Source organism: Oncorhynchus mykiss, unplaced genomic scaffold (genome assembly GCF_013265735.2).
Source record: "Oncorhynchus mykiss isolate Arlee unplaced genomic scaffold, USDA_OmykA_1.1 un_scaffold_226, whole genome shotgun sequence".
Lineage (NCBI taxonomy): Eukaryota > Metazoa > Chordata > Actinopteri > Salmoniformes > Salmonidae > Oncorhynchus > Oncorhynchus mykiss.
In genome coordinates this window covers 145,938-171,233 of record NW_023493694.1, presented here as the reverse complement: position 1 = coordinate 171,233, position 25,296 = coordinate 145,938, and the positions used below count along the sequence as shown (strand labels likewise).

The window sequence follows — 25,296 nt, the reverse complement described above, 5'->3', positions numbered from 1 at the left end:
TAAGGTGCCATTTGACCAGAGCTCTGTGGGAATAAGGTGCCATTTGACCAGAGCTCTGTGGGAATAAGGTGCCATTTGACCAGAGCTCTGTGGGAATAAGGTGCCATTTGACCAGAGCTCTATGGGAATAAGGTGCCTTTTGACCAGAGCTCTGTGGGAATAAGGTGCCATTTGACCAGAGCCCTATGGGAATAAGGTGCCATTTGACCAGAGCTCTGTGGGAATAAGGTGCCATTTGACCAGAGCTCTGTGGGAATAAGGTGCCATTTGACCAGAGCTCTGTGGGAATAAGGTGCCATTTGACCAGAGCTCTATGGGAATAAGGTGCCATTTGACCAGAGCTCTGTGGGAATAAGGTGCCATTTGACCAGAGCTCTGTGGGAATAAGGTGCCATTTGACCAGAGCTCTGTGGGAATAAGGTGCCATTTGACCAGAGCTCTGTGGGAATAAGGTGCCATTTGACCAGAGCTCTATGGGAATAAGGTGCCTTTTGACCAGAGCTCTGTGGGAATAAGGTGCCATTTGACCAGAGCCCTATGGGAATAAGGTGCCATTTGACCAGAGCTCTGTGGGAATAAGGTGCCATTTGACCAGAGCTCTGTGGGAATAAGGTGCCATTTGACCAGAGCTCTGTGGGAATAAGGTGCCATTTGACCAGAGCTCTGTGGGAATAAGGTGCCATTTGACCAGAGCTCTGTGGGAATAAGGTGCCATTTGACCAGAGCTCTGTGGGAATAAGGTGCCATTTGACCAGAGCTCTGTGGGAATAAGGTGCCATTTGACCAGAGCCCTATGGGAATAAGGTGCCATTTGACCAGAGCTCTGTGGGAATAAGGTGCCATTTGACCAGAGCTCTGTGGGAATAAGGTGCCATTTGACCAGAGCTCTGTGGGAATAAGGTGCCATTTGACCAGAGCTCTGTGGGAATAAGGTGCCATTTGACCAGAGCTCTATGGGAATAAGGTGCCATTTGACCAGAGCTCTGTGGGAATAAGGTGCCATTTGACCAGAGCTCTATGGGAATAAGGTGCCATTTGACCAGAGCTCTATGGGAATAAGGTGCCATTTGACCAGAGCTCTATGGGAATAAGGTGCCATTTGACCAGAGCTCTATGGGAATAAGGTGCCATTTGACCAGAGCTCTATGGGAATAAGGTGCCATTTGACCAGAGCTCTGTGGGAATAAGGTGCCATTTGACCAGAGCTCTATGGGAATAAGGTACCATTTGACCAGAGCTCTATGGGAATAAGGTACCATTTGACCAGAGCTCTATGGGAATAAGGTGCCATTTGACCAGAGCTCTGTGGGAATAAGGTGCCATTTGACCAGAGCTCTGTGGGAATAAGGTGCCATTTGATCAGAGCTCTATGGTAATAAGGTGCCATTTGATCAGAGCTCTATGGGAATAAGGTGCCATTTGACCAGAGCTCTATGGGAATAAGGTGCCATTTGACCAGAGCTCTGTGGAAATAAGGCGCCATTTGACCAGAGCCCTATGGGAATAAGGTGCCATTTGATCAGAGCCCTATGGGAATGAGGTACCATTTGACCAGAGCTCTATGGGAATAAGGTACCATTTGATCAGAGCTCTATGGGAATAAGGTACCATTTGATCAGAGCTCTGTGGGAATAAGGTGCCATTTGACCAGAGCCCTATGGGAATAAGGTGCCATTTGACCAGAGCTCTGTGGGAATAAGGTGCCATTTGACCAGAGCTCTGTGGGAATAAGGTGCCATTTGATCAGAGCTCTATGGTAATAAGGTGCCATTTGATCAGAGCTCTATGGGAATAAGGTGCCATTTGACCAGAGCTCTATGGGAATAAGGTGCCATTTGACCAGAGCTCTGTGGGAATAAGGTGCCATTTGACCAGAGCCCTATGGGAATAAGGTGCCATTTGATCAGAGCCCTATGGGAATAAGGTACCATTTGACCAGAGCTCTATGGGAATAAGGTACCATTTGACCAGAGCTCTGTGGGAATAAGGTGCCATTTGACCAGAGCTCTGTGGGAATAAGGTGCCATTTGACCAGAGCTCTGTGGGAATAAGGTGCCATTTGACCAGAGCTCTGTGGGAATAAGGTGCCAGTTGACCAGAGCTCTATGGGAATAAGGTGCCATTTGACCAGAGCTCTGTGGGAATAAGGTGCCAGTTGACCAGAGCCCTATGGGAATAAGGTGCCATTTGACCAGAGCTCTATGGGAATAAGGTGCCATTTGACCAGAGCTCTGTGGGAATAAGGTGCCATTTGACCAGAGCCCTATGGGAATAAGGTGCCATTTGATCAGAGCCCTATGGGAATAAGGTACCATTTGACCAGAGCTCTGTGGGAATAAGGTGCCATTTGACCAGAGCTCTGTGGGAATAAGGTGCCATTTGACCAGAGCTCTGTGGGAATAAGGTGCCATTTGACCAGAGCTCTATGGGAATAAGGTGCCATTTGACCAGAGCTCTATGGGAATAATGTGCCATTTGACCAGAGCTCTGTGGGAATAAGGTGCCATTTGACCAGAGCTCTATGGGAATAAGGTGCCATTGGACCAGAGCTCTATGGGAATAAGGTGCCATTTGACCAGAGCTCTATGGGAATAAGGTGCCATTTGACCAGAGCTCTATGGGAATAAGGTGCCATTTGACCAGAGCTCTATGGGAATAAGGTGCCATTTGACCAGAGCTCTGTGGGAATAAGGTGCCATTTGACCAGAGCCCTATGGGAATAAGGTGCCATTTGACCAGAGCTCTGTGGGAATAAGGTGCCATTTGACCAGAGCTCTGTGGGAATAAGGTGCCATTTGATCAGAGCTCTATGGTAATAAGGTGCCATTTGATCAGAGCTCTATGGGAATAAGGTGCCATTTGACCAGAGCTCTATGGGAATAAGGTGCCATTTGACCAGAGCTCTGTGGGAATAAGGTGCCATTTGACCAGAGCCCTATGGGAATAAGGTGCCATTTGATCAGAGCCCTATGGGAATAAGGTACCATTTGACCAGAGCTCTATGGGAATAAGGTACCATTTGACCAGAGCTCTGTGGGAATAAGGTGCCATTTGACCAGAGCTCTGTGGGAATAAGGTGCCATTTGACCAGAGCTCTGTGGGAATAAGGTGCCATTTGACCAGAGCTCTGTGGGAATAAGGTGCCAGTTGACCAGAGCTCTATGGGAATAAGGTGCCATTTGACCAGAGCTCTGTGGGAATAAGGTGCCAGTTGACCAGAGCCCTATGGGAATAAGGTGCCATTTGACCAGAGCTCTATGGGAATAAGGTGCCATTTGACCAGAGCTCTGTGGGAATAAGGTGCCATTTGACCAGAGCCCTATGGGAATAAGGTGCCATTTGATCAGAGCCCTATGGGAATAAGGTACCATTTGACCAGAGCTCTGTGGGAATAAGGTGCCATTTGACCAGAGCTCTGTGGGAATAAGGTGCCATTTGACCAGAGCTCTGTGGGAATAAGGTGCCATTTGACCAGAGCTCTATGGGAATAAGGTGCCATTTGACCAGAGCTCTATGGGAATAATGTGCCATTTGACCAGAGCTCTGTGGGAATAAGGTGCCATTTGACCAGAGCTCTATGGGAATAAGGTGCCATTTGACCAGAGCTCTATGGGAATAAGGTGCCATTTGACCAGAGCTCTATGGGAATAAGGTGCCATTTGACCAGAGCTCTATGGGAATAAGGTGCCATTTGACCAGAGCTCTATGGGAATAAGGTGCCATTTGACCAGAGCTCTGTGGGAATAAGGTGCCATTTGACCAGAGCTCTATGGGAATAAGGTGCCATTTGACCAGAGCTCTGTGGGAATACGGTGCCATTTGACCAGAGCTCTATGGGAATAAGGTACCATTTGACCAGAGCTCTATGGGAATAAGGTACCATTTGACCAGAGCTCTATGGGAATAAGGTGCCATTTGACCAGAGCTCTGTGGGAATAAGGTGCCATTTGACCAGAGCTCTGTGGGAATAAGGTGCCATTTGACCAGAGCCCTATGGGAATAAGGTGCCATTTGACCAGAGCTCTGTGGGAATAAGGTGCCATTTGACCAGAGCTCTGTGGGAATAAGGTGCCATTTGACCAGAGCTCTGTGGGAATAAGGTGCCATTTGACCAGAGCTCTGTGGGAATAAGGTGCCATTTGACCAGAGCTCTATGGGAATAAGGTGCCATTTGACCAGAGCTCTATGGGAATAAGGTGCCATTTGACCAGAGCTCTGTGGGAATAAGGTGCCATTTGATCAGAGCTCTATGGGAATAAGGTGCCATTTGACCAGAGCTCTATGGGAATAAGGTGCCATTTGACCAGAGCTCTGTGGGAATAAGGTGCCATTTGACCAGAGCCCTATGGGAATAAGGTGCCATTTGACCAGAGCTCTATGGGAATAAGGTGCCATTTGACCAGAGCTCTGTGGGAATAAGGTGCCATTTGACCAGAGCCCTATGGGAATAAGGTGCCATTTGATCAGAGCCCTATGGGAATAAGGTGCCATTTGATCAGAGCCCTATGGGAATAAGGTACCATTTGACCAGAGCTCTATGGGAATAAGGTACCATTTGACCAGAGCTCTGTGGGAATAAGGTGCCATTTGACCAGAGCTCTGTGGGAATAAGGTGCCATTTGACCAGAGCTCTGTGGGAATAAGGTGCCATTTGACCAGAGCTCTGTGGGAATAAGGTGCCATTTGACCAGAGCTCTGTGGGAATAAGGTGCCATTTGACCAGAGCTCTGTGGGAATAAGGTGCCATTTGACCAGAGCTCTGTGGGAATAAGGTGCCATTTGACCAGAGCTCTGTGGGAATAAGGTGCCATTTGACCAGAGCCCTATGGGAATAAGGTGCCATTTGACCAGAGCTCTGTGGGAATAAGGTGCCATTTGACCAGAGCTCTGTGGGAATAAGGTGCCATTTGACCAGAGCTCTGTGGGAATAAGGTGCCATTTGACCAGAGCTCTGTGGGAATAAGGTGCCATTTGACCAGAGCTCTATGGGAATAAGGTGCCATTTGACCAGAGCTCTATGGGAATAAGGTGCCATTTGACCAGAGCTCTGTGGGAATAAGGTGCCATTTGACCAGAGCTCTATGGGAATAAGGTGCCATTTGACCAGAGCTCTATGGGAATAAGGTGCCATTTGACCAGAGCTCTGTGGGAATAAGGTGCCATTTGACCAGAGCTCTATGGGAATAAGGTGCCATTTGACCAGAGCTCTATGGGAATAAGGTGCCATTTGACCAGAGCTCTGTGGGAATAAGGTGCCATTTGACCAGAGCTCTATGGGAATAAGGTACCATTTGACCAGAGCTCTATGGGAATAAGGTACCATTTGACCAGAGCTCTATGGGAATAAGGTGCCATTTGACCAGAGCTCTGTGGGAATAAGGTGCCATTTGACCAGAGCTCTGTGGGAATAAGGTGCCATTTGATCAGAGCTCTATGGTAATAAGGTGCCATTTGATCAGAGCTCTATGGGAATAAGGTGCCATTTGACCAGAGCTCTATGGGAATAAGGTGCCATTTGACCAGAGCTCTGTGGAAATAAGGTGCCATTTGACCAGAGCCCTATGGGAATAAGGTGCCATTTGATCAGAGCCCTATGGGAATGAGGTACCATTTGACCAGAGCTCTATGGGAATAAGGTACCATTTGATCAGAGCTCTATGGGAATAAGGTACCATTTGATCAGAGCTCTGTGGGAATAAGGTGCCATTTGACCAGAGCCCTATGGGAATAAGGTGCCATTTGACCAGAGCTCTGTGGGAATAAGGTGCCATTTGACCAGAGCTCTGTGGGAATAAGGTGCCATTTGATCAGAGCTCTATGGTAATAAGGTGCCATTTGATCAGAGCTCTATGGGAATAAGGTGCCATTTGACCAGAGCTCTATGGGAATAAGGTGCCATTTGACCAGAGCTCTGTGGGAATAAGGTGCCATTTGACCAGAGCCCTATGGGAATAAGGTGCCATTTGATCAGAGCCCTATGGGAATAAGGTACCATTTGACCAGAGCTCTATGGGAATAAGGTACCATTTGACCAGAGCTCTGTGGGAATAAGGTGCCATTTGACCAGAGCTCTGTGGGAATAAGGTGCCATTTGACCAGAGCTCTGTGGGAATAAGGTGCCATTTGACCAGAGCTCTGTGGGAATAAGGTGCCAGTTGACCAGAGCTCTATGGGAATAAGGTGCCATTTGACCAGAGCTCTGTGGGAATAAGGTGCCATTTGACCAGAGCTCTATGGGAATAAGGTGCCATTTGACCAGAGCTCTGTGGGAATAAGGTGCCATTTGACCAGAGCCCTATGGGAATAAGGTGCCATTTGATCAGAGCCCTATGGGAATAAGGTACCATTTGACCAGAGCTCTGTGGGAATAAGGTGCCATTTGACCAGAGCTCTGTGGGAATAAGGTGCCATTTGACCAGAGCTCTGTGGGAATAAGGTGCCATTTGACCAGAGCTCTGTGGGAATAAGGTGCCAGTTGACCAGAGCTCTATGGGAATAAGGTGCCATTTGACCAGAGCTCTGTGGGAATAAGGTGCCAGTTGACCAGAGCTCTATGGGAATAAGGTGCCATTTGACCAGAGCTCTTTCTCCTGTACTATTCCTGCTTCCCCCTGTTCTGTTCCTGCTTTATCCTGTTCTATTCCTGCTTTCCCCTGTTCTATTCCTGCTTTCTCCTGTTCTATGCCCTTTCCCTGTTCTATTCCTGCTTTCTCCTGTTCTATTCCTGCTTTCTCCTGTTTTATTCGCCTGTTCTATTCCTGCTTTCTCCTGTTCTATTCCTGCTTTCTCCTGTTCTATTCGCCTGTTCTATTCGCCTGTTCCAGGTGCACGGAGGAAACACCTGGCCATCTTGGCTAGCGTACACTGCGCCCAGCCCGCCACAGGAGTCGCTGGTGCGCGATGAGACAAGGACACCCCTACCGACCAAGCCCTCCCTAACCCGGGCGACGCAAGGCCAATTGTGCGTCGCCCCACGGACCTCCCGGTCGCGGCCGGTTACGACAGAGCCTGGGCGCGAACCCAGGACTCTGATGGCACAGCTGGCGCTGCAGTACAGCGCCCTTAACCACTGCGCCACCCGGGAGGCCGTCTCTGACAATTTGTAAGGCCTCCCTCTGACAACGCCTGGTATAGAGGTCCTGGATGGCAGGAAATTTGGCCTCAGTGATGTACTGGGCCGTACACACTACCCTCTGTAGCTCCTTGTGGTCGGATGCTGGTCAGGATGCTCTTGATGGTGCAGCTGTATAATGTTTTGAGGATCTGAGGACCCATACCAAATCTATTCAGCCTCCTGAGGGGGAAGAAGCGTTGTCGTGCCTTCTTCCCGACTGTGTTGGTGTGTGTGGACCACGATAATTCCTTAGTGATGTGGACACCGAGGAGCTTGAAGTTCTCGACCTGCTCTACTACAGCCCTGTTGATGTGGATGGGGGCGGACTTGGCCTTCCATTTCCTGTAGTCCACGGTCAGCTTGCTGACGTTGAGGAAGAGGTTGTTGTCCTGGCACCATACTACCATGTCTCTGACCTCCTCCCTATAGTCTGTCTCCTCGTTGTCGGTGATCAGGCCTACCACCGTCGTCCACAAACGTAATAATGGTGTTGGAGTCGCGGCCACGCAGTCATGGGTGAACAGGGAGTACAGGAGGGGACTAAGCACACACCCCTGTGTTGGGGGTCAGCGTGGCGGATGTGTTGGTGCCCACCCTCACCACCTGAGGGCGGCCCGTCAGGAAGTCCAGGATCCAGTTGCAGAGGGAGGTGTTCAGTCCCAGGGTCCTATGGCACTATGGTGTTGAATGCTGAGTTATAGTAAATGAACAGCATTGACACTTGCCAGATGTTAGCGCGGCCTTGTGAATGTTAACCTGTTCAAAGGTCTTACTCACGTTGCCTATGGTGAGCAAGATCATACAGTCGTCCAGAACAGCTGGTGCTCTCATGTATGGTTCAGTATGGCTTTCCTCGATGCGGATTTAGCTCGTCTGGTAGGCCCGTGGCTCTGTTTCCCTCTGTAATCTGTGATAGTTTGTAAGCCCTGCCACATCCGACGAGCGTCAGAGCCGGCATGGTATAATTCGATCTTTGTCCGGTATTGACGTCTCGACTGTTTGACGTCTCGACTGTTTGACGGCTCGTTGGGAGGTCGTAGCAGGACTTCTAATAAGCGTCCGGATTAGTGTCTCTCTCCTTGAAAGCGACAGCTTCAGCCTTTATCAATGCTGCTGGTAATCAGTTGTTGGACTTTCAATTCCCTACATGATTTTGGGAGTGAACCGTTCCATAGTTAAGTACAGTACTCAGAACATGGAATGAAGACAGGAAACGGAACGATGTTTGGAAGCTCAATATTCTGCTTTATTGCAAATTGTGATCATACCAGACATGACATTAACAGTACAGTCCAATAACTGGTACTACAGTACCCAACACCCTTCTGTTCAGACTGTGGTTTTAATTTGATTGCATTTTGGTTTAATAATTCTGTAATATCCACAGAGCAACTTAAAGGGATACTTCTGGATTTTGTCCATGAGTTCATCTGACTGTGGAAGTAGATAAAGGGCTGCATTGCCAACATCCAGAAGTCTCCCTTTAAGGAATCAATCAAACGACTTCTGTAATCACACTTCCTATTAAATGCACAACTTTCAATTGACTAGACATTAGGTAGTAGGAACACAAAAATAATACAATATATTAAACTTTGGGTATTGGATTAAAAAGACATTAGAAAACGTGATTTAAAACGTTGAAAGACGCAAGCAGTTACAGTCTCCATGAGGCTTTGATGGACGATGATGAATTAAACAGGAATTTTATTTTTCATACCCAGAATTCATAATGCTCCTCAGTGTATTCTAATGCAACTGAGAAATCCCACCTGCCTCCTCCTTATAGCAGGTATAATGGTACTAGCTGGGGCAGTCAGGAATTGCAGAAGAACAGTAATGTCTGGACTCATTCGTCTCTCAACAATAGGTTCATAATATGGGCCTTAAATCTGTCTTTGACCCCAACCACATTGAAGACACCAAACATGTGTTTATTCACAACCACTTGTAAACAAGACTAATCGAGCTTCTTTCGGTAAGACACTTTGTCTTTGGCTTCCTGTAGTTTATCAGAGAACGTGTCTTTCGTCTCCCCCATCTTTCCAGAGAAACGTTCTTTCGTCTCCTCCATCTTTCCAGAGAAACGTTCTTTCGTCTCCTCCATCTTTCCAGAGAAACGTTCTTTCGTCTCCTCCATCTTTCCAGAGAAACGTTCTTTCGTCTCCTCCATCTTTCCAGAGAAACGTTCTTTCGTCTCCTCCATCTTTCCAGAGAAACGTTCCTTCGTCTCCTCCATCTTTTCGGAAATACCAGACAATCGTTCTTTCGTATCTTCCATTTTCCCCGAGAGTAGTTCTTTGGTTTCCTCCATTTTTTCAGAGAACAGTTCCTTAGTTTCCTCCATTTTCTCTGTGAGTTTCTCCCTGGTCTCTTCCATCCGGTCCTGCAGGTAGTCTTTGACGGGCGGAGGGGTGGAGAAGTAGCCGTGTTTACGGAGGTACTGCACCGAGAAGGACGTCCCACCCAGAGTCACCGTGTATCTGGCGGGTGTTGCAATCTGAAGGAAATCAGGATAAAGAAAGCCACTAAGTTCAGTAGAACAAGTGAATTGAAGCTGATGTTGCAATCTGAGTATTTATGCTTACCCTGAACAGGGCGTATGTACATGTCCTTATACAAGTCATAGTCAGTAAGTATTCTTACCCTGTACAAGTCATAGTCAGTAAGTATTCTTACCTTGTACAAGTCATAGTCAGTGAGTATTCTTACCCTGTACAAGTCATAGTCAGTAAGTATTCTTACTCTGTACAAGTCATAGTCAGTGAGTATTCTTACCCTGTACGAGTCATAGTCAGTGAGTATTCATACCCTGTACAAGTCATAGTCAGTGAGTATTCTTAGCCTGTACAAGTCATAGTCAGTGAGTATTCATACCCTGTACAAGTCATAGTGAGTATTCTTACCCTGTACAAGTCATAGTCAGTGAGTATTCTTACCCTATACAAGTCATAGTCAGTAAGTATTCTTACCTTGTACAAGTCATAGTCAGTGAGTATTCTTACCCTGTACGAGTCATAGTCAGTGAGTATTCTTACCCTATACAAGTCATAGTCAGTGAGTATTCTTACCCTGTACAAGTCATAGTCAGTGAGTATTCTTACCCTGTACGAGTCATAGTCAGTGAGTATTCATACCCTGTACAAGTCATAGTCAGTGAGTATTCTTAGCCTGTACAAGTCATAGTCAGTGAGTATTCATACCCTGTACGAGTCATAGTCAGTGAGTATTCATACCCTGTACAAGTCATAGTGAGTATTCTTAGCCTGTACAAGTCATAGTGAGTATTCTTACCCTGTACAAGTCAGTCAGTGAGTATTCTTAGCCTGTACAAGTCATAGTCAGTGAGTATTCTTACCCTGTACAAGTCATAGTCCGTGAGTATTCTTAGCCTGTACAAGTCATAGTCAGTGAGTACTCATACCCTGTACGAGTCATAGTGAGTATTCTTAGCCTGTACAAGTCATAGTGAGTATTCTTAGCCTGTACAAGTCATAGTGAGTATTCTTAGCCTGTACAAGTCAGTCAGTGAGTATTCTTAGCCTGTACAAGTCATAGTCAGTGAGTATTCTTACCCTGTACAAGTCATAGTCAGTGAGTATTCTTACCCTGTACAAGGCATAGTCAGTGAGTATTCATACCCTGTACAAGTCATAGTGAGTGAGTATTCTTACCCTGTACAAGTCATAGTCAGTGAGTATTCTTACCCTGTACAAGTCATAGTCAGTGAGTATTCTTACCCTGTACAAGTCATAGTGAGTGAGTATTCTTACCCTGTACAAGTCATAGTGAGTATTCTTACCCTGTACAAGTCATAGTGAGTATTCTTACCCTGTACAAGTCATAGTGAGTATTCTTAGCCTGTACAAGTCATAGTGAGTATTCTTAGCCTGTACAAGTCAGTCAGTGAGTATTCTTAGCCTGTACAAGTCATAGTCAGTGAGTATTCTTACCCTGTACAAGTCATAGTCAGTGAGTATTCTTACCCTGTACAAGGCATAGTCAGTGAGTATTCATACCCTGTACAAGTCATAGTGAGTGAGTATTCTTACCCTGTACAAGTCATAGTCAGTGAGTATTCTTACCCTGTACAAGTCATAGTCAGTGAGTATTCTTACCCTGTACAAGTCATAGTCAGTGAGTATTCTTACCCTGTACAAGTCATAGTGAGTGAGTATTCTTACCCTGTACAAGTCATAGTGAGTATTCTTACCCTGTACAAGTCATAGTGAGTATTCTTACCCTGTACAAGTCATAGTGAGTATTCTTACCCTGTACAAGTCATAGTGAGTATTCTTACCCTGTACAAGTCATAGTGAGTATTCTTACCCTGTACAAGTCATAGTGAGTATTCTTACCCTGTACAAGTCATAGTCAGTGAGTATTCTTACCCTGTACAAGTCATAGTCAGTGAGTATTCTTACCCTGTACAAGTCATAGTGAGTGAGTATTCTTACCCTGTACAAGTCATAGTGATTATTCTTACCCTGTACAAGTCATAGTCTGAAATGTATTTTAGTCAATAAGTATTCAACCCCTTTCTTATGGAAAGCCTAAATAAGTTCAGGAGTAAACATTTGGTTAAAAGATGTACTGTGCAGCAATCGCTCCGCCATTAACCTGGTTGCTAAAATAGTTTGAAATTAATCAGTTTGTGACAAAACAAACAAGTATATTGTAGAGAATCATTGTACCATCTAAATTCACTGTGAAATATATTTGCCATAAACCATATTGTATTCTCAGCTGTTTGAAGCTGCTGTACAAAACCAAAAGTAAAAGACAAAAATAACTCAACTTATAAGCACCGGAAGCAAAGAAATAGAGCACATGGAACAGATCTACCACATCTTAGATTTGCTTCCAATGAGAATGACAGATCTATAACTCACATTTCTGTGAATTTGGTCAGGTCTCCTAAAAAGTTCCATATTGCAGCTTTAATGGAAAAATCCACCCAAACCCACTCATTCTTTTAATTGACAGTGTTAAATAACACATATGTGAGAATGTTTTAGTGAACTGACATTTACTCCTGAGGTGCTGACCTATTGCACCCTCTACGACCACTGTGATAATTATTATTTGACCTTGCTGGTCATCTATGAACATTTGAACATCTTGGCCATGTTCTGTTATAATCTCCACCCGGCACAGCCAGAAGAGGACTGTCCACCCCACATAGCCTGGTTCCTCTCTAGGTATCTTCCTAGGTTTTGGCCTTTCTAGGGAGTTTTTCCTAGCCACCGTGCTTCTACACCTGCATTGCTTGCCGTTTGGGGTTTTAGGCTGGGTTTCTGTACAGCACTTTGTGATATCAGCTTATGTAAGAAGGGCTATATAAATAAATAAAATGTTTGTAAATGTATGAGTTAATACGTGTTAGAATCCCCTTTTGGCAGCGACTACAGCTGTGAGCCTTCATGGATAAAGTCTCTAAGAGCTTGTTGCACACCTGAATTGTACAATATATGCACATCACTCTTACAAAAATTATTCAAACTCTGTCAAGTTGGTTGTTGATCATTGCTAGACAGCCATTTAGAAAAACGTATTAAAAAACAGATACCTTATTTACATTTTAGAATACGGCTGTAATGTAACAAAATGTGGAAAAAGTCACGAATACTCAAAGTCACGAGTCTGAATACTTTCTGAATGCTCTGTATCGTAGGCAGTGAGTATTACCTTGTACATGGAGTAGACAGGGAGTATTCTTACCTTGTACATGGAGTAGGCAGGGAGTATTACCTTGTACATGGAGTAGACAGGGAGTATTACCTTGTACATGGAGTAGACAGGGAGTATTACCTTGTACATGGAGTAGACAGGGAGTATTACCTTGTACATGGAGTAGACAGGGAGTATTCTAACCTTGTACATGGAGTAGACAGGGAGTATTCTAACCTTGTACATGGAGTAGACAGGGAGTATTACCTTGTACATGGAGTAGACAGGGAGTATTCTTACCTTGTACATGGAGTAGGCAGGGAGTATTACCTTGTACATGGAGTAGACAGGGAGTATTACCTTGTACATGGAGTAGACAGGGAGTATTCTTACCTTGTACATGGAGTAGACAGGGAGTATTCTTACCTTGTACATGGAGTAGACAGGGAGTATTACCTTGTACATGGAGTAGGCAGGGAGTATTACCTTGTACATGGAGTAGACAGGGAGTATTACCTTGTACATGGAGTAGGCAGGGAGTATTACATTGTACATGGAGTAGACAGGGAGTATTCTTACCTTGTACATGGCGTAGTGAGTATTATTACCTTGTACATGGAGTAGACAGGGAGTATTACCTTGTTCGTGGAGTAGGCAGGGAGTATTACCTTGTACATGGAGTAGACAGGGAGTATTCTTACCTTGTACATGGAGTAGACAGGGAGTATTACCTTGTACATGGAGTAGGCAGGGAGTATTACCTTGTACATGGAGTAGACAGGGAGTATTCTTACCTTGTACATGGAGTAGGCAGGGAGTATTACCTTGTACATGGAGTAGGCAGGGAGTATTACCTTGTACATGGAGTAGGCAGGGAGTATTACCTTGTTCATGGAGTAGACAGGGAGTATTCTTACCTTGTACATGGAGTAGGCAGGGAGTATTACCTTGTACATGGAGTAGACAGGGAGTATTCTAACCTTGTACATGGAGTAGACAGGGAGTATTACCTTGTACATGGAGTAGACAGGGAGTATTCTTACCTTGTACATGGAGTAGGCAGGGAGTATTACCTTGTACATGGAGTAGGCAGGGAGTATTACCTTGTACATGGAGTAGACAGGGAGTATTCTTACCTTGTACATGGAGTAGACAGGGAGTATTACCTTGTACATGGAGTAGACAGGGAGTATTACCTTGTACATGGAGTAGACAGGGAGTATTCTAACCTTGTACATGGAATAGACAGGGAGTATTCTTACCTTGTACATGGAGTAGACAGGGAGTATTACCTTGTACATGGAGTAGGCATGGAGTATTACCTTGTACATGGAGTAGGCATGGAGTATTACCTTGTACATGGAGTAGGCAGGGAGTATTACCTTGTACATGGAGTAGACGGAGTATTACCTTGTACATGGAGTAGACAGGGAGTATTACCTTGTACATGGAGTAGACAGGGAGTATTCTAACCTTGTACATGGAGTAGACAGGGAGTATTACCTTGTACATGGAGTAGACAGGGAGTATTCTTACCTTGTACATGGAGTAGGCAGGGAGTATTACCTTGTACATGGAGTAGACAGGGAGTATTCTTACCTTGTACATGGAGTAGGCAGGGAGTATTACCTTGTACATGGAGTAGACAGGGAGTATTACCTTGTACATGGAGTAGACAGGGAGTATTCTTACCTTGTACATGGAGTAGACAGGGAGTATTACCTTGTACATGGAGTAGGCAGGGAGTATTACCTTGTACATGGAGTAGACAGGGAGTATTACCTTGTACATGGAGTAGGCAGGGAGTATTACATTGTACATGGAGTAGACAGGGAGTATTACCTTGTACATGGAGTAGACAGGGAGTATTACCTTGTACATGGCGTAGACAGGGAGTATTACCTTGTACATGGAGTAGACAGGGAGTATTCTTACCTTGTACATGGCGCAGTGAGGAGTATTACCTTGTACATGGAGTAGACAGGGAGTATTACCTTGTACATGGAGTAGACGGGGAGTATTACCTTGTACATGGAGTAGACAGGGAGTATTACCTTGTACATGGAGTAGACAGGGAGTATTACCTTGTACATGGCGTAGACAGGGAGTATTACCTTGTACATGGAGTAGACGGGGAGTATTACCTTGTACATGGAGTAGACAGGGAGTATTACCTTGTACATGGAGTAGTGAGTAGTATTACCTTGTACATGGAGTAGACAGGGAGTATTACCTTGTACATGGAGTAGACGGGGAGTATTACCTTGTATATGGAGTAGACGGGGAGTATTACCTTGTATATGGAGTAGACAGGGAGTATTACCTTGTACATGGCGTAGACAGGGAGTATTACCTTGTACATGGAGTAGTGAGTAGTATTACCTTGTACATGGAGTAGACAGGGAGTATTACCTTGTACATGGAGTAGTGAGTAGTATTACCTTGTACATGGCGTAGTGAGTAGTATTACCTTGTACATGGCGTAGACAGGGAGTATTACCTTGTACATGGAGTAGTGAGTAGTATTACCTTGTACATGGCGTAGTGAGTAGTATTACCTTGTACATGGCGTAGTGAGTAGTATTACCTTGTACATGGAGTAGACAGGGAGTATTACCTTGTACATGGAGTAGACAGGGAGTATTACCTTGTACATGGAGTAGACGGGGAGTATTACCTTGTATATGGAGTAGACGGGGAGTATTACCTTGTATATGGAGTAGACAGGGAGTATTACCTTGTACATGGCGTAGACAGGGAGTATTACCTTGTACATGGAGTAGACAGGGAGTATTACCTTGTACATGGCGTAGTGAGTAGTATTACCTTGTACATGGCGTAGGCAGTGAGGGCATAGCCGCCAGAAGAGTGATTCAGCAGACCAACGATCTTCTCTGGTAAACCAATGAACTCCAGAAAAGGCACCACATTCACTCCCCTGTGGAATATACAGGTTAACTCAGGCCAGATACTGTGTAATATACAGGTTAACTCAGGCCAGATACTGTGTAATATTCAGGCCAGATACTGTGTAATATACAGGTTAACTCAGGCCAGATACTGTGTAATATACATGTCAACTCAGGCCAGATACTGGGCCTTCACATGAAACAGACTCAGTGGCCAGTTTATTAGGTACACCACTCTGTTCACCTAAACGGGTAGCTTCTATAAAACTGTGAGTCACATGGCCGTGGCAGACAGACATTCTGTTACTGTTAGATTATAATTTCATCTTTAAACATTGTAATGTGGTTAACCTTTAAAATCTAAATTTAAAAGATACAATTCAACTAGAGTGCCCTTAGATCATGGGGAAAGCACTTGATTGTTGTACTTCGAATCAAACTTTATTTGTCACAAACGCAGAATACAGGTGTAGACAAGTGTAGCCCTTACTGTGAAATGCCTAATTACAAGCCCTGAATTAGCACACGGGTCCCGCTAGCGGGATCAATTTCACCCACATCCGGTGACATTGCAGAGCGACAAATTCAAAATAAGAAATGGTCATATTAAACATGAAGTGCCTTTACATCATTCAAAAGCGAAGAATCTTGGTAATCGGACGGCTGATTTGTCATCCTGAGGGTCAGACTTGATGGTTATTTTCGCGGGACGTATTGACCCAAAGAAACCCATTTTGAAGACACTAAGCAATGACCTCATTGCGAACCAATGGGTGGTGTTTCGTTGATTGATTGTATTTTGGCCCAATGACCACTGATCGTCTAGAACTCTAGCTTGGTCGATAGCCAATGAGCTGAGGTAAACGGCAAAGTGTAATGGTTAAATGCTGGAAGACCAGCCTTCGTAGTGAAAGGTTCATTCGCCATTGAAGATCTGAGTTGAAGCAGCTCCCGCTCGTTACGCACAGCAATATTTGGTAAAGAGCATTTTCAGCACTTTCATATAAAACATTATGGCGACTAAATCAGGAAAAGCTAAATCAACGTCTAGGTATACAGATTTACACCAAATGATAGAAGAAATTGATAGGGAAAGTGAGAGAGTTGCTACAGGACGACGAGCCTGTGAGCGAGCATCGCTTCGGCTCACAGACATAAGACATGTTTTTGCACGGGGAGGACATCGTTTTGGACTGGTGAGTTCTTCTCATGCTAATGCCGTTGTTTGAAATGAAAAATATCAAATATTATTCATTTGAGATTTATTTTATTTGCAATATATAAAAATATAATCAGTAATGAAATGTGTAAAGTACACATTGGCTATAGATTGTGGGTGTGTGCGCATATATTTATATATATAAATGGAATGGAACGTCACCATAGTGATTGTGTTCCCTCTACTCTATATAACTCATCTGTTTAATTTACGTGTTGACACAGGGCTCAGACGTGAAAGTATTCTAGCTGAATTTCTTTGTTTCACACTGACTCTGGCTGGGAGCCCCCAGCGCCACCGACTCTGGCTGGGAGCCCCCAGCGCCACTGACTCTGGCTGGGAGCCCCCGGCGCCACTGACTCTGGCTGGGAGCCCCCAGCGCCACTGACTCTGGCTGGGAGCCCCCAGCGCCACTGACTCTGGCTGGGAGCCCCCAGCGCCACTGACTCTGGCTGGGAGCCCCCAGCGCCACTGACTCTGGCTGGGAGCCCCCAGTGCCACTGACTCTGGCTGGGAGCCCCCAGTGTCAAGGTGCCCATCCCCGACTGAAGCTGGTTCATCCAGCCAGACCCCTGCTGTCTCCGGCTCCACACCTACCCGGCCATCGAGAGGTGTGAAGACACTGACAGTGTGAAACCTGCAGACATGGAGGCAGAGGGGCGTTGGCACACTGTGCAGGACGAGGATGTGGAGCCACTTTCCACCAACATTCAGAGCAGAAAGGACCTCAGCTGGACAGGACTGCAAACTACAGCCCCCTTCAGCTTGTTTTTCAACACATCAGTTATTGATTCCCTGGTGTCTGACACTAACAAGTATTGAATCATTCCCTGGTGTCTGACACTAACAAGTATTGAATCATTCCCATGGTGAATGACTAGCTACACTATGAAACCACACACTATTGAATCCTTCCCATAGTGAATGACTAGCTACACTATGAAACCACACACTATTGAATCATCCCCATGGTGAATCACTAGCTACACTATGAAACCACACACTATTGAATCCTTCCCATGGTGAATGACTAGCTACACTATTGAATCATCCCCATGGTGAATGACTAGCTACACTATGAAACCACACAGTATTGAATCATCCCCATGGTGAATGACTAGCTACACTATTGAATCATCCCCATGGTGAATGACTAGCTACACTATGAAACCACACAGTATTGAATCATCCCCATGGTGAATGACTAGCTACACTATTGAATCATCCCCATGGTGAATGACTAGCTACACTATGAAACCACACACTATTGAATCATCCCCATGGTGAATGACTAGCTACACTATGAAACCACACAGTATTGAATCATCCCCATGGTGAATGACTAGCTACACTATTGAATCATCCCCATGGTGAATGACTAGCTACACTATGAAACCACACACTATTGAATCATCCCCATGGTGAATGAAGGTCCACTATGAAACTACACACTATTGAATCATCCCCATGGTGAATGAAGGTCCACTATGAAACTACACACTATTGCAGATATGGTGAAAACAATGTGTGGTGAGGCAGAAGCACAGAAACTCACATCAATACCTTTGTCAGATAACACTGTTAAATAAACAATGTATGCTATAGCTAGAGAGGAAACTGACCGACTCAGACTCCCCAGCTTATGCTCTGAGATATACCACAGCAGGTAACTTGCATTGTAAACTACACACTATTGAATCATTCCCAAACTAAACTGACCGACTCAAACTCGCCAGTTTATGCTCTGAGATATACCGCAGCAGGTAACTTGCATTGTAAACTACACACTATTGAATCATTCCCAAACTAAACTGACCGACTCGGACTCCCCAGTTTATGCTCTGAGATATACCACAGCAGGTAACTTGCATTGTAAACTACACACTATTGAATCATTCCCAAACTAAACTGACCGACTCGGACTCCCCAGTTTATGCTCTGAGATATACCACAGCAGGTAACTTGCATTGTAAACTACACACTATTGAATCATTCCCAAACTAAACTGACCGACTCGGACTCCCCAGTTTATGCTCTGAGATATACCACACCAGGTAACTTGCATTGTAAACTACACACTATTGAATCATTCCCAAACTAAACTGACCGACTCGGACTCCCCAGTTTATGCTCTGAGATATACCACAGCAGGTAACTTGCATTGTAAACTACACACTATTGAATCATTCCCAAACTAAACTGACCGACTCGGACTCCCCAGTTTATGCTCTGAGATATACCACACCAGGTAACTTGCATTGTAAACTACACACTATTGAATCATTCCCAAACTAAACTGACCGACTCAGACTCCCCAGCTTATGCTCTGAGATATACCACAGCAGGTAACTTGCATTGTAAACTACACCGAACAAAAATAAGCATGTTAAAGTGTCCCATTTTTTTATGATCTGAAATAAAAGATCCCAGAAATGTTCCATACGCACAAAAAGCTGATTTCTCAAAAATGTTGTGCTCACATTTGTTTACATCTCTGTTAGTGAGCATCTCTCCTTTACCAAGATAATCCATCCACCTGGACAGGTGTGGCATATAAAGAAGCTGATTAAACAGCATGATCATTACGCAGGTGCACCTTGTGCTGGGGACAATAAAATGCCACTAAAAATGTGCAGTTTTATCTAGGGCTGGGCGATAAGACCAAAATATCATATCATATATAGTATTTTTTTTATTTTTAAATTTGACATTTTTACAGTATTTTATGTTTTTGATTAATAAAAGTTCTTTGTGCTTTATGAGCAGTGGCAACACATACATTCTAAATGATTTCAATGGGTCTTTCTCCATTCTGATTGGTTTATACCGTTCAATTCAACTTCAACCTAAAATCATTTTCTGCATTTCCTGCGACTCATTTGAGATCATTTCCACAGCATAGTGGTTAGAGTGTTGGGCCAGTAACCGAAAGGTTGCTAGATCGAATCCCCATGCTGATAAGGTAAAAATCTGTTGTTCTGCCCCTGAACAAAATAAAAATAAAAATCTTTGTTGACTTTCTGTGTGATGAAAAGAAAATGTGTCTCCTTGCCTGTAACAGACATATTTGGGAACCTGAACGCGAGCATGCAAGGGGAAATACCAAAACATGCTACAGATTAGTGACCCGATCAGTCGATTCAGAGGACGTCATTATTATTGGAGAGAGTCTTTCAAAAGAGAACCGTGCCCCCTTCCCTCCGCTGTGCTTGTTTCTATCAGAAAACAGCATCAGGAAGTGTCCCACCCGAGTGATGACTGCTCACCAACGCTTGGAAGAGCACCATGGGACCCACTTCCCAATCCGTTTGACTGGGATCCTGGCTCAGTTGACATGCCGGTAAGTGAAATCAAACAGCTGATGGAGCTGTCATGTGACCAAAATGCATTTACGGGTCACTACGGAGGAGTTTTGGTTCCTGGCTCAAAGGGGCAGAATACCCTGCTCTCTGAGCATTAACGCTGCGTTCAAAACAACTCGGGAACTGGGAAATCTCCAACTTCCGACTTCAGTGCGTTCAAGACTACTGGGAACTCAGGGAAAAACTAGCTCCAACTGGGAGAATTATTTTTTAAAAACGGGCACCTGACTCAGAATTCCACCTCTGGAACTCGGGCCACTTTCTCTGACCTGAAGATCACTGACGTCATGATTTGAGCTCATATTAGATTTTTTTGAGTTCCCTGTTGTCTTGGAAGCACCATAAATCTCATGGTACCCTTCGTCAGCTCATATCTGTGTGAAGCTGGTTTCAGTGCTCTCGTCTTGCATTAAAACCAAATATCGATCCAGGTTGGATGTGACAGCAGAGATGACGTGCACACTGTCGACCACACCCCCTGACTAGCACACCCATCTCATTAGATGATGCACACTGTCAACCACGCTCCCTGACTAGCACACCTATCTCATTAGATGATGCACACTGTCGACCACGCCCCCTGACTAGCACACCCATCTCATTAGTGGTGATGAGATACATTATGTCAGACTAATTGACTGTCCTAGCCCCACATTATGTCAGACTAATTGACTGTCCTAGCCCCACATTATGTCAGACTAATTGACTGTCCTAGCCCCACATTATGTCAAACTAATTGACTGTCCTAGCCCCACATTATGTCACACTAATTGACTGTCCTAGCCCCACATTATGTCACACTAATTGACTGTCCTAGCCCCACATTATGTCACACTAATTGACTGTCCTAGCCCCACATTATGTCAGACTAATTGACTGTCCTAGCCCCACATTATGTCAGACTAATTGACTGTCCTAGCCCCACATTATGTCACACTAATTGACTGTCCTAGCCCCACATTATGTCAGACTAATTGACTGTCCTAGCCCCACATTATGTCAGACTAATTGACTGTCCTAGCCCCACATTATGTCAGACTAATTGACTGTCCTAGCCCCACATTATGTCAGACTAATTGACTGTCCTAGCCCCACATTATGTCAGACTAATTGACTGTCCTAGCCCCACATTATGTCAGACTAATTGACTGTCCTAGCCCCACATTATGTCAGACTAATTGACTGTCCTAGCCCCACATTATGTCAGACTAATTGACTGTCCTAGCCCCACATTATGTCAGACTAATTGACTGTCCTAGCCCCACATTATGTCAGACTAATTGACTGTCCTAGCCCCACATTATGTCAGACTAATTGACTGTCCTAGCCCCACATTATGTCAAACTAATTGACTGTCCTAGCCCCACATTATGTCACACTAATTGACTGTCCTAGCCCCACATTATGTCACACTAATTGACTGTCCTAGCCCCACATTATGTCACACTAATTGACTGTCCTAGCCCCACATTATGTCAGACTAATTGACTGTCCTAGCCCCACATTATGTCAGACTAATTGACTGTCCTAGCCCCACATTATGTCACACTAATTGACTGTCCTAGCCCCACATTATGTCAGACTAATTGACTGTCCTAGCCCCACATTATGTCAGACTAATTGACTGTCCTAGCCCCACATTATGTCAGACTAATTGACTGTCCTAGCCCCACATTATGTCAGACTAATTGACTGTCCTAGCCCCACATTATGTCAGACTAATTGACTGTCCTAGCCCCACATTATGTCAGACTAATTGACTGTCCTAGCCCCACATTATGTCAGACTAATTGACTGTCCTAGCCCCACATTATGTCAGACTAATTGACTGTCCTAGCCCCACATTATGTCAGACTAATTGACTGTCCTAGCCCCACATTATGTCAGACTAATTGACTGTCCTAGCCCCACATTATGTCCGACTAATTGACTGTCCTAGCCCCACATTATGTCAGACTAATTGACTGTCCTAGCCCCACATTATGTCAGACTAATTGACTGTCCTAGCCCCACATTATGTCAGACTAATTGACTGTCCTAGCCCCACATTATGTCAGACTAATTGACTGTCCTAGCCCCACATTATGTCAGACTAATTGACTGTCACAGCCCCACATTATGTCAGACTAATTGATTGACACAGCCCCAAATAAAAAGTTAATGTGGCTGTTAATTAGAGCATTTTTTCTTTCACGTGGTTGTGGTCGCGAGAGTTTTCAGATATAAAAATAGGGTTGAGGGCCAAAAAAGTTTGGGAACCCCTGGTCCTAGGGTTTACTGAGAACGGTGCGAAAAACATCCAGTCAGCAGCAGTCCTGTGGGTGAAAACAGCTCGTTGATGAGAGGTCGAAGGGCAATGGCAAGAACCGTGCAAGCTAACAGGCGGGCCTAACAGGCAAATAACGGCGCAGTACAACAGTAGTGTGCAGAACGGCTTCTCAGAACGCACAACTCGTCGGTCCTTGTCACGCATAGCCGCAGGAAGTAGGGGTGCTGAAGGTGCTGCACCCCCTGAAAAAACAAATTAAAAAATAATAATACAATAATAATAATAATAATAACAATAATAACAATAACAATAATACAGGACTAGCCTTTACTAGTCCATCCCCCGAAGAATTCAGGCTGTTGTAGAGGCAAAGTGGGGTTCAACACAGTACTAGATGGGTGTACCTAATAAACTGGCCATTGAGTATCTAGGTAGTAGTACAATGAACACAACAGCAATGCCATTAACCTTAGGCCAAAATACCAGTTAGGTACTGCACTTCTAAATGCTCTATGTATAGCTAAATTATTCCTAACAAAAGACCATAGTAATGGAATCCCCAGGGAGATTAGACCAGAGACAGGTGACTCACTGCATAGCAGCGTAGTAGAAGGTCCCGAACCAGATGCTGGAGGTCAGGAGATGGACAGGTATCATCACCTTCCCATACTGCTTGAAGGTCTTCTTGAACCTCTGGACCAGACCAATGGACTTGTCCTGCAGAGGGTCTATCTCTGGGGCCTCCGGTGGGGCCTCCACAGGCAGCTTGGAGGAGTCTGCCCCATAGACGGGCTCTGTTCCAGCCAGGCTGGGGGGATGGCTGGGTGGGTCCTGGTCCTCCGGCCGGAGCTTGGGCTGTTCTACTGCCCTGTTAAAGGCTGAGGTACTGACCCAGCGCTGGCCGGGCCCGGGTGGCAGGCGGCCTACAATACACACCGACACGGCCAGGCGAGCCTCACACACCGACAGGCCCACGACCACAGACCGCATGTAGGCCATCTGCCGCAATGCACCCTGGGACAGAACACGATGCATCTCCTCCTCCCTGAGACGTTTGACCACAGAGCCTGCAGACAGCACACATCATCAGGGTTTACTAATGACTATCAATTACAACAGGAGTAATCATTTATGTTGATAAGTATATATTAAGTTGGGAACGCTATAAATTAGAGTGAAGAAACGTATCTGATGATAAGACATAATACCAAAACATACCTCCAACTAGAGCAGATCAACCATTAATCCAACACCTGAAATGAAAACGTCCAAATAAAATGATACAACAGACTAATCCAGTAGCCACTACTGTGGGTGATCCTCAGCTAAACAACCAAAGTTCTGGTTGAACTAAGTTTACTAGCTACACAGCCATATTCGGATATATAGCTAACAAGGCAAATAAAAAGCTAGCTAGCAAGCCAACTATAGTAAGTAGCTAGTCTGCTCGCTAAGTAGCTAGCTAGCCAAGTTACTATGTGCAAAGGTTAGCTACAGAACTTGCAAAACATCTAGTTATCCTTCTAGAGCTAGCTAGCTAGCTGGCTAGCTAGCTGTCACATACGCAGAGGCTTCTGTGTGGTTGACATTGGGGGAGTCTGGAGGACGACAAAACTTCCTTCACTTATAAAGCTTCCAGAACAACCCTGTGGAAACACGTGCCAGTTTTAGATGTGGTTAGCTAACATTAGTTGTCTGGCTGAAGCCTGATTCTGACAGAACGACAACTGGGGTTGTTTTGCTTACTAGCTAGCTAGCCCGAAACTTGGCAAAGTAGTTGTGTATATACATTTTTCGGGAAGTTGTAAAACTACGTGACAAAGCTGACACGTAACGGAATACATACATTGAAATTCAAGAGGTTTTTGATCCTGTCAAAAGTGTTTTCTGTAGTTGTATGAGCCATAAGTACATAGAATGACCGTCCTGTCAGTAGAAGACCTTACAGCAGAGATCGAGGGGAATCCGCGTGTCCTCGGACAGCGCACGGCATCATGGGATTCGTAGTCTATTTGTCGCGAGATTTGGTGTCTGCAAACTGCGTAAAAAACAGCACTTCCCGATATGCCTAAAACCTTTCGGTCAGAATTTCCATTTCTTTTGAAAGATATACAAACCTCTAGTCCAGCGGATAGGAACCAAATATACCCAAGATCGTTCCACTTTACGTTGGAAGTATCCAAGTTGGTACACAAACACTCAAATGTTACCTTTTTAGTGTGTAAATATAGTAATCACATATTCACTGCACTTAGCCTGTAATAACACCTTAACTCCGTCTTTATGGAACTAACTGCACACCCTCTCTTATATTCAATGTGATGTTTCTCTGTTCCTCTCTTTTCTGTGCTGCAGATCGTTTAACAACTTGATGGTATAGCAAAAGCTTAATAAACTTGACATTAACTTGAATCGTCTCTCTTCATTTTTACCCACAAATAAATTTACTTATAGTCTAGGGTTAGTCCCCTCAGTTGGTAGCGCATGGTGCTTGTGGGTTTGATTCCCACGGGGGTGAAGTATGAAAAAAGAGAAGTACATAAATGTATGCACTCACTAATGTAACTGGTGTCTGCTAAATGTAAAGCATTTTTTATTATTTTTTATTATTGCCAATATAACTTAGCAGCTTTGACGTGCGCCGTCCAAACAGCGGCTGAAGTGCAAATATGATCTAATGGTGACGTCATCTTGCCAATGCGCAAACGCTGTCCATACTCCATCAGCCCAATGTATAATGTATGCATCGGGGC

The 25,296-nt window shown here is 44.8% G+C and overlaps 1 protein-coding gene across 18 annotated transcripts; it reads right to left on the bottom strand.

Annotated features, from left to right (window-relative positions):
• Positions 1-8,334: 8,334 nt before the first annotated feature.
• fam210ab (family with sequence similarity 210 member Ab) lies at positions 8,335-25,017 on the bottom strand. 18 transcript variants are annotated; one of them, XM_036973207.1, is made up of 8 exons: positions 24,390-24,957; positions 23,762-23,796; positions 23,136-23,610; positions 15,582-15,722; positions 15,167-15,431; positions 14,749-15,017; positions 14,225-14,686; positions 12,775-14,046 (listed from the first exon to the last, which is right to left on the bottom strand). In XM_036973207.1, exons 6-8 carry the CDS (start codon positions 14,965-14,967, stop codon positions 13,360-13,362), a joined length of 1,368 nt encoding a protein of 455 aa, XP_036829102.1. In that variant the 5' UTR covers positions 14,968-15,017; positions 15,167-15,431; positions 15,582-15,722; positions 23,136-23,610; positions 23,762-23,796; positions 24,390-24,957; the 3' UTR covers positions 12,775-13,359. The 18 variants fall into 18 exon arrangements, with proteins under 18 accessions (XP_036829121.1, XP_036829120.1, XP_036829119.1 ...); XM_036973210.1 differs by having other exon boundaries at positions 12,776-14,046; positions 14,749-15,166; positions 15,197-15,431; positions 24,390-24,959; XM_036973222.1 differs by having other exon boundaries at positions 14,225-14,656; positions 14,749-15,431; positions 24,390-24,958.
• Positions 25,018-25,296: the final 279 nt, after the last annotated feature.

Coding starts and splice junctions, on each gene's coding strand:
- fam210ab (XM_036973213.1), bottom strand. CDS start 14,967: ATGTACAAGGTAATACTCCCTGTCTACTCCATGTACAAGGTAATACTC. Junction 14,687..14,748: donor CTGTCTACTCCATGTACAAG/GTAATACTCCTC, acceptor TCCATGTACAAG/GTAATACTCCCTGTCTACGC. Junction 14,047..14,224: donor CTGTCTACTCCATGTACAAG/GTAATACTCCCT, acceptor TCCATGTACAAG/GTAAGAATACTCCCTGTCTA.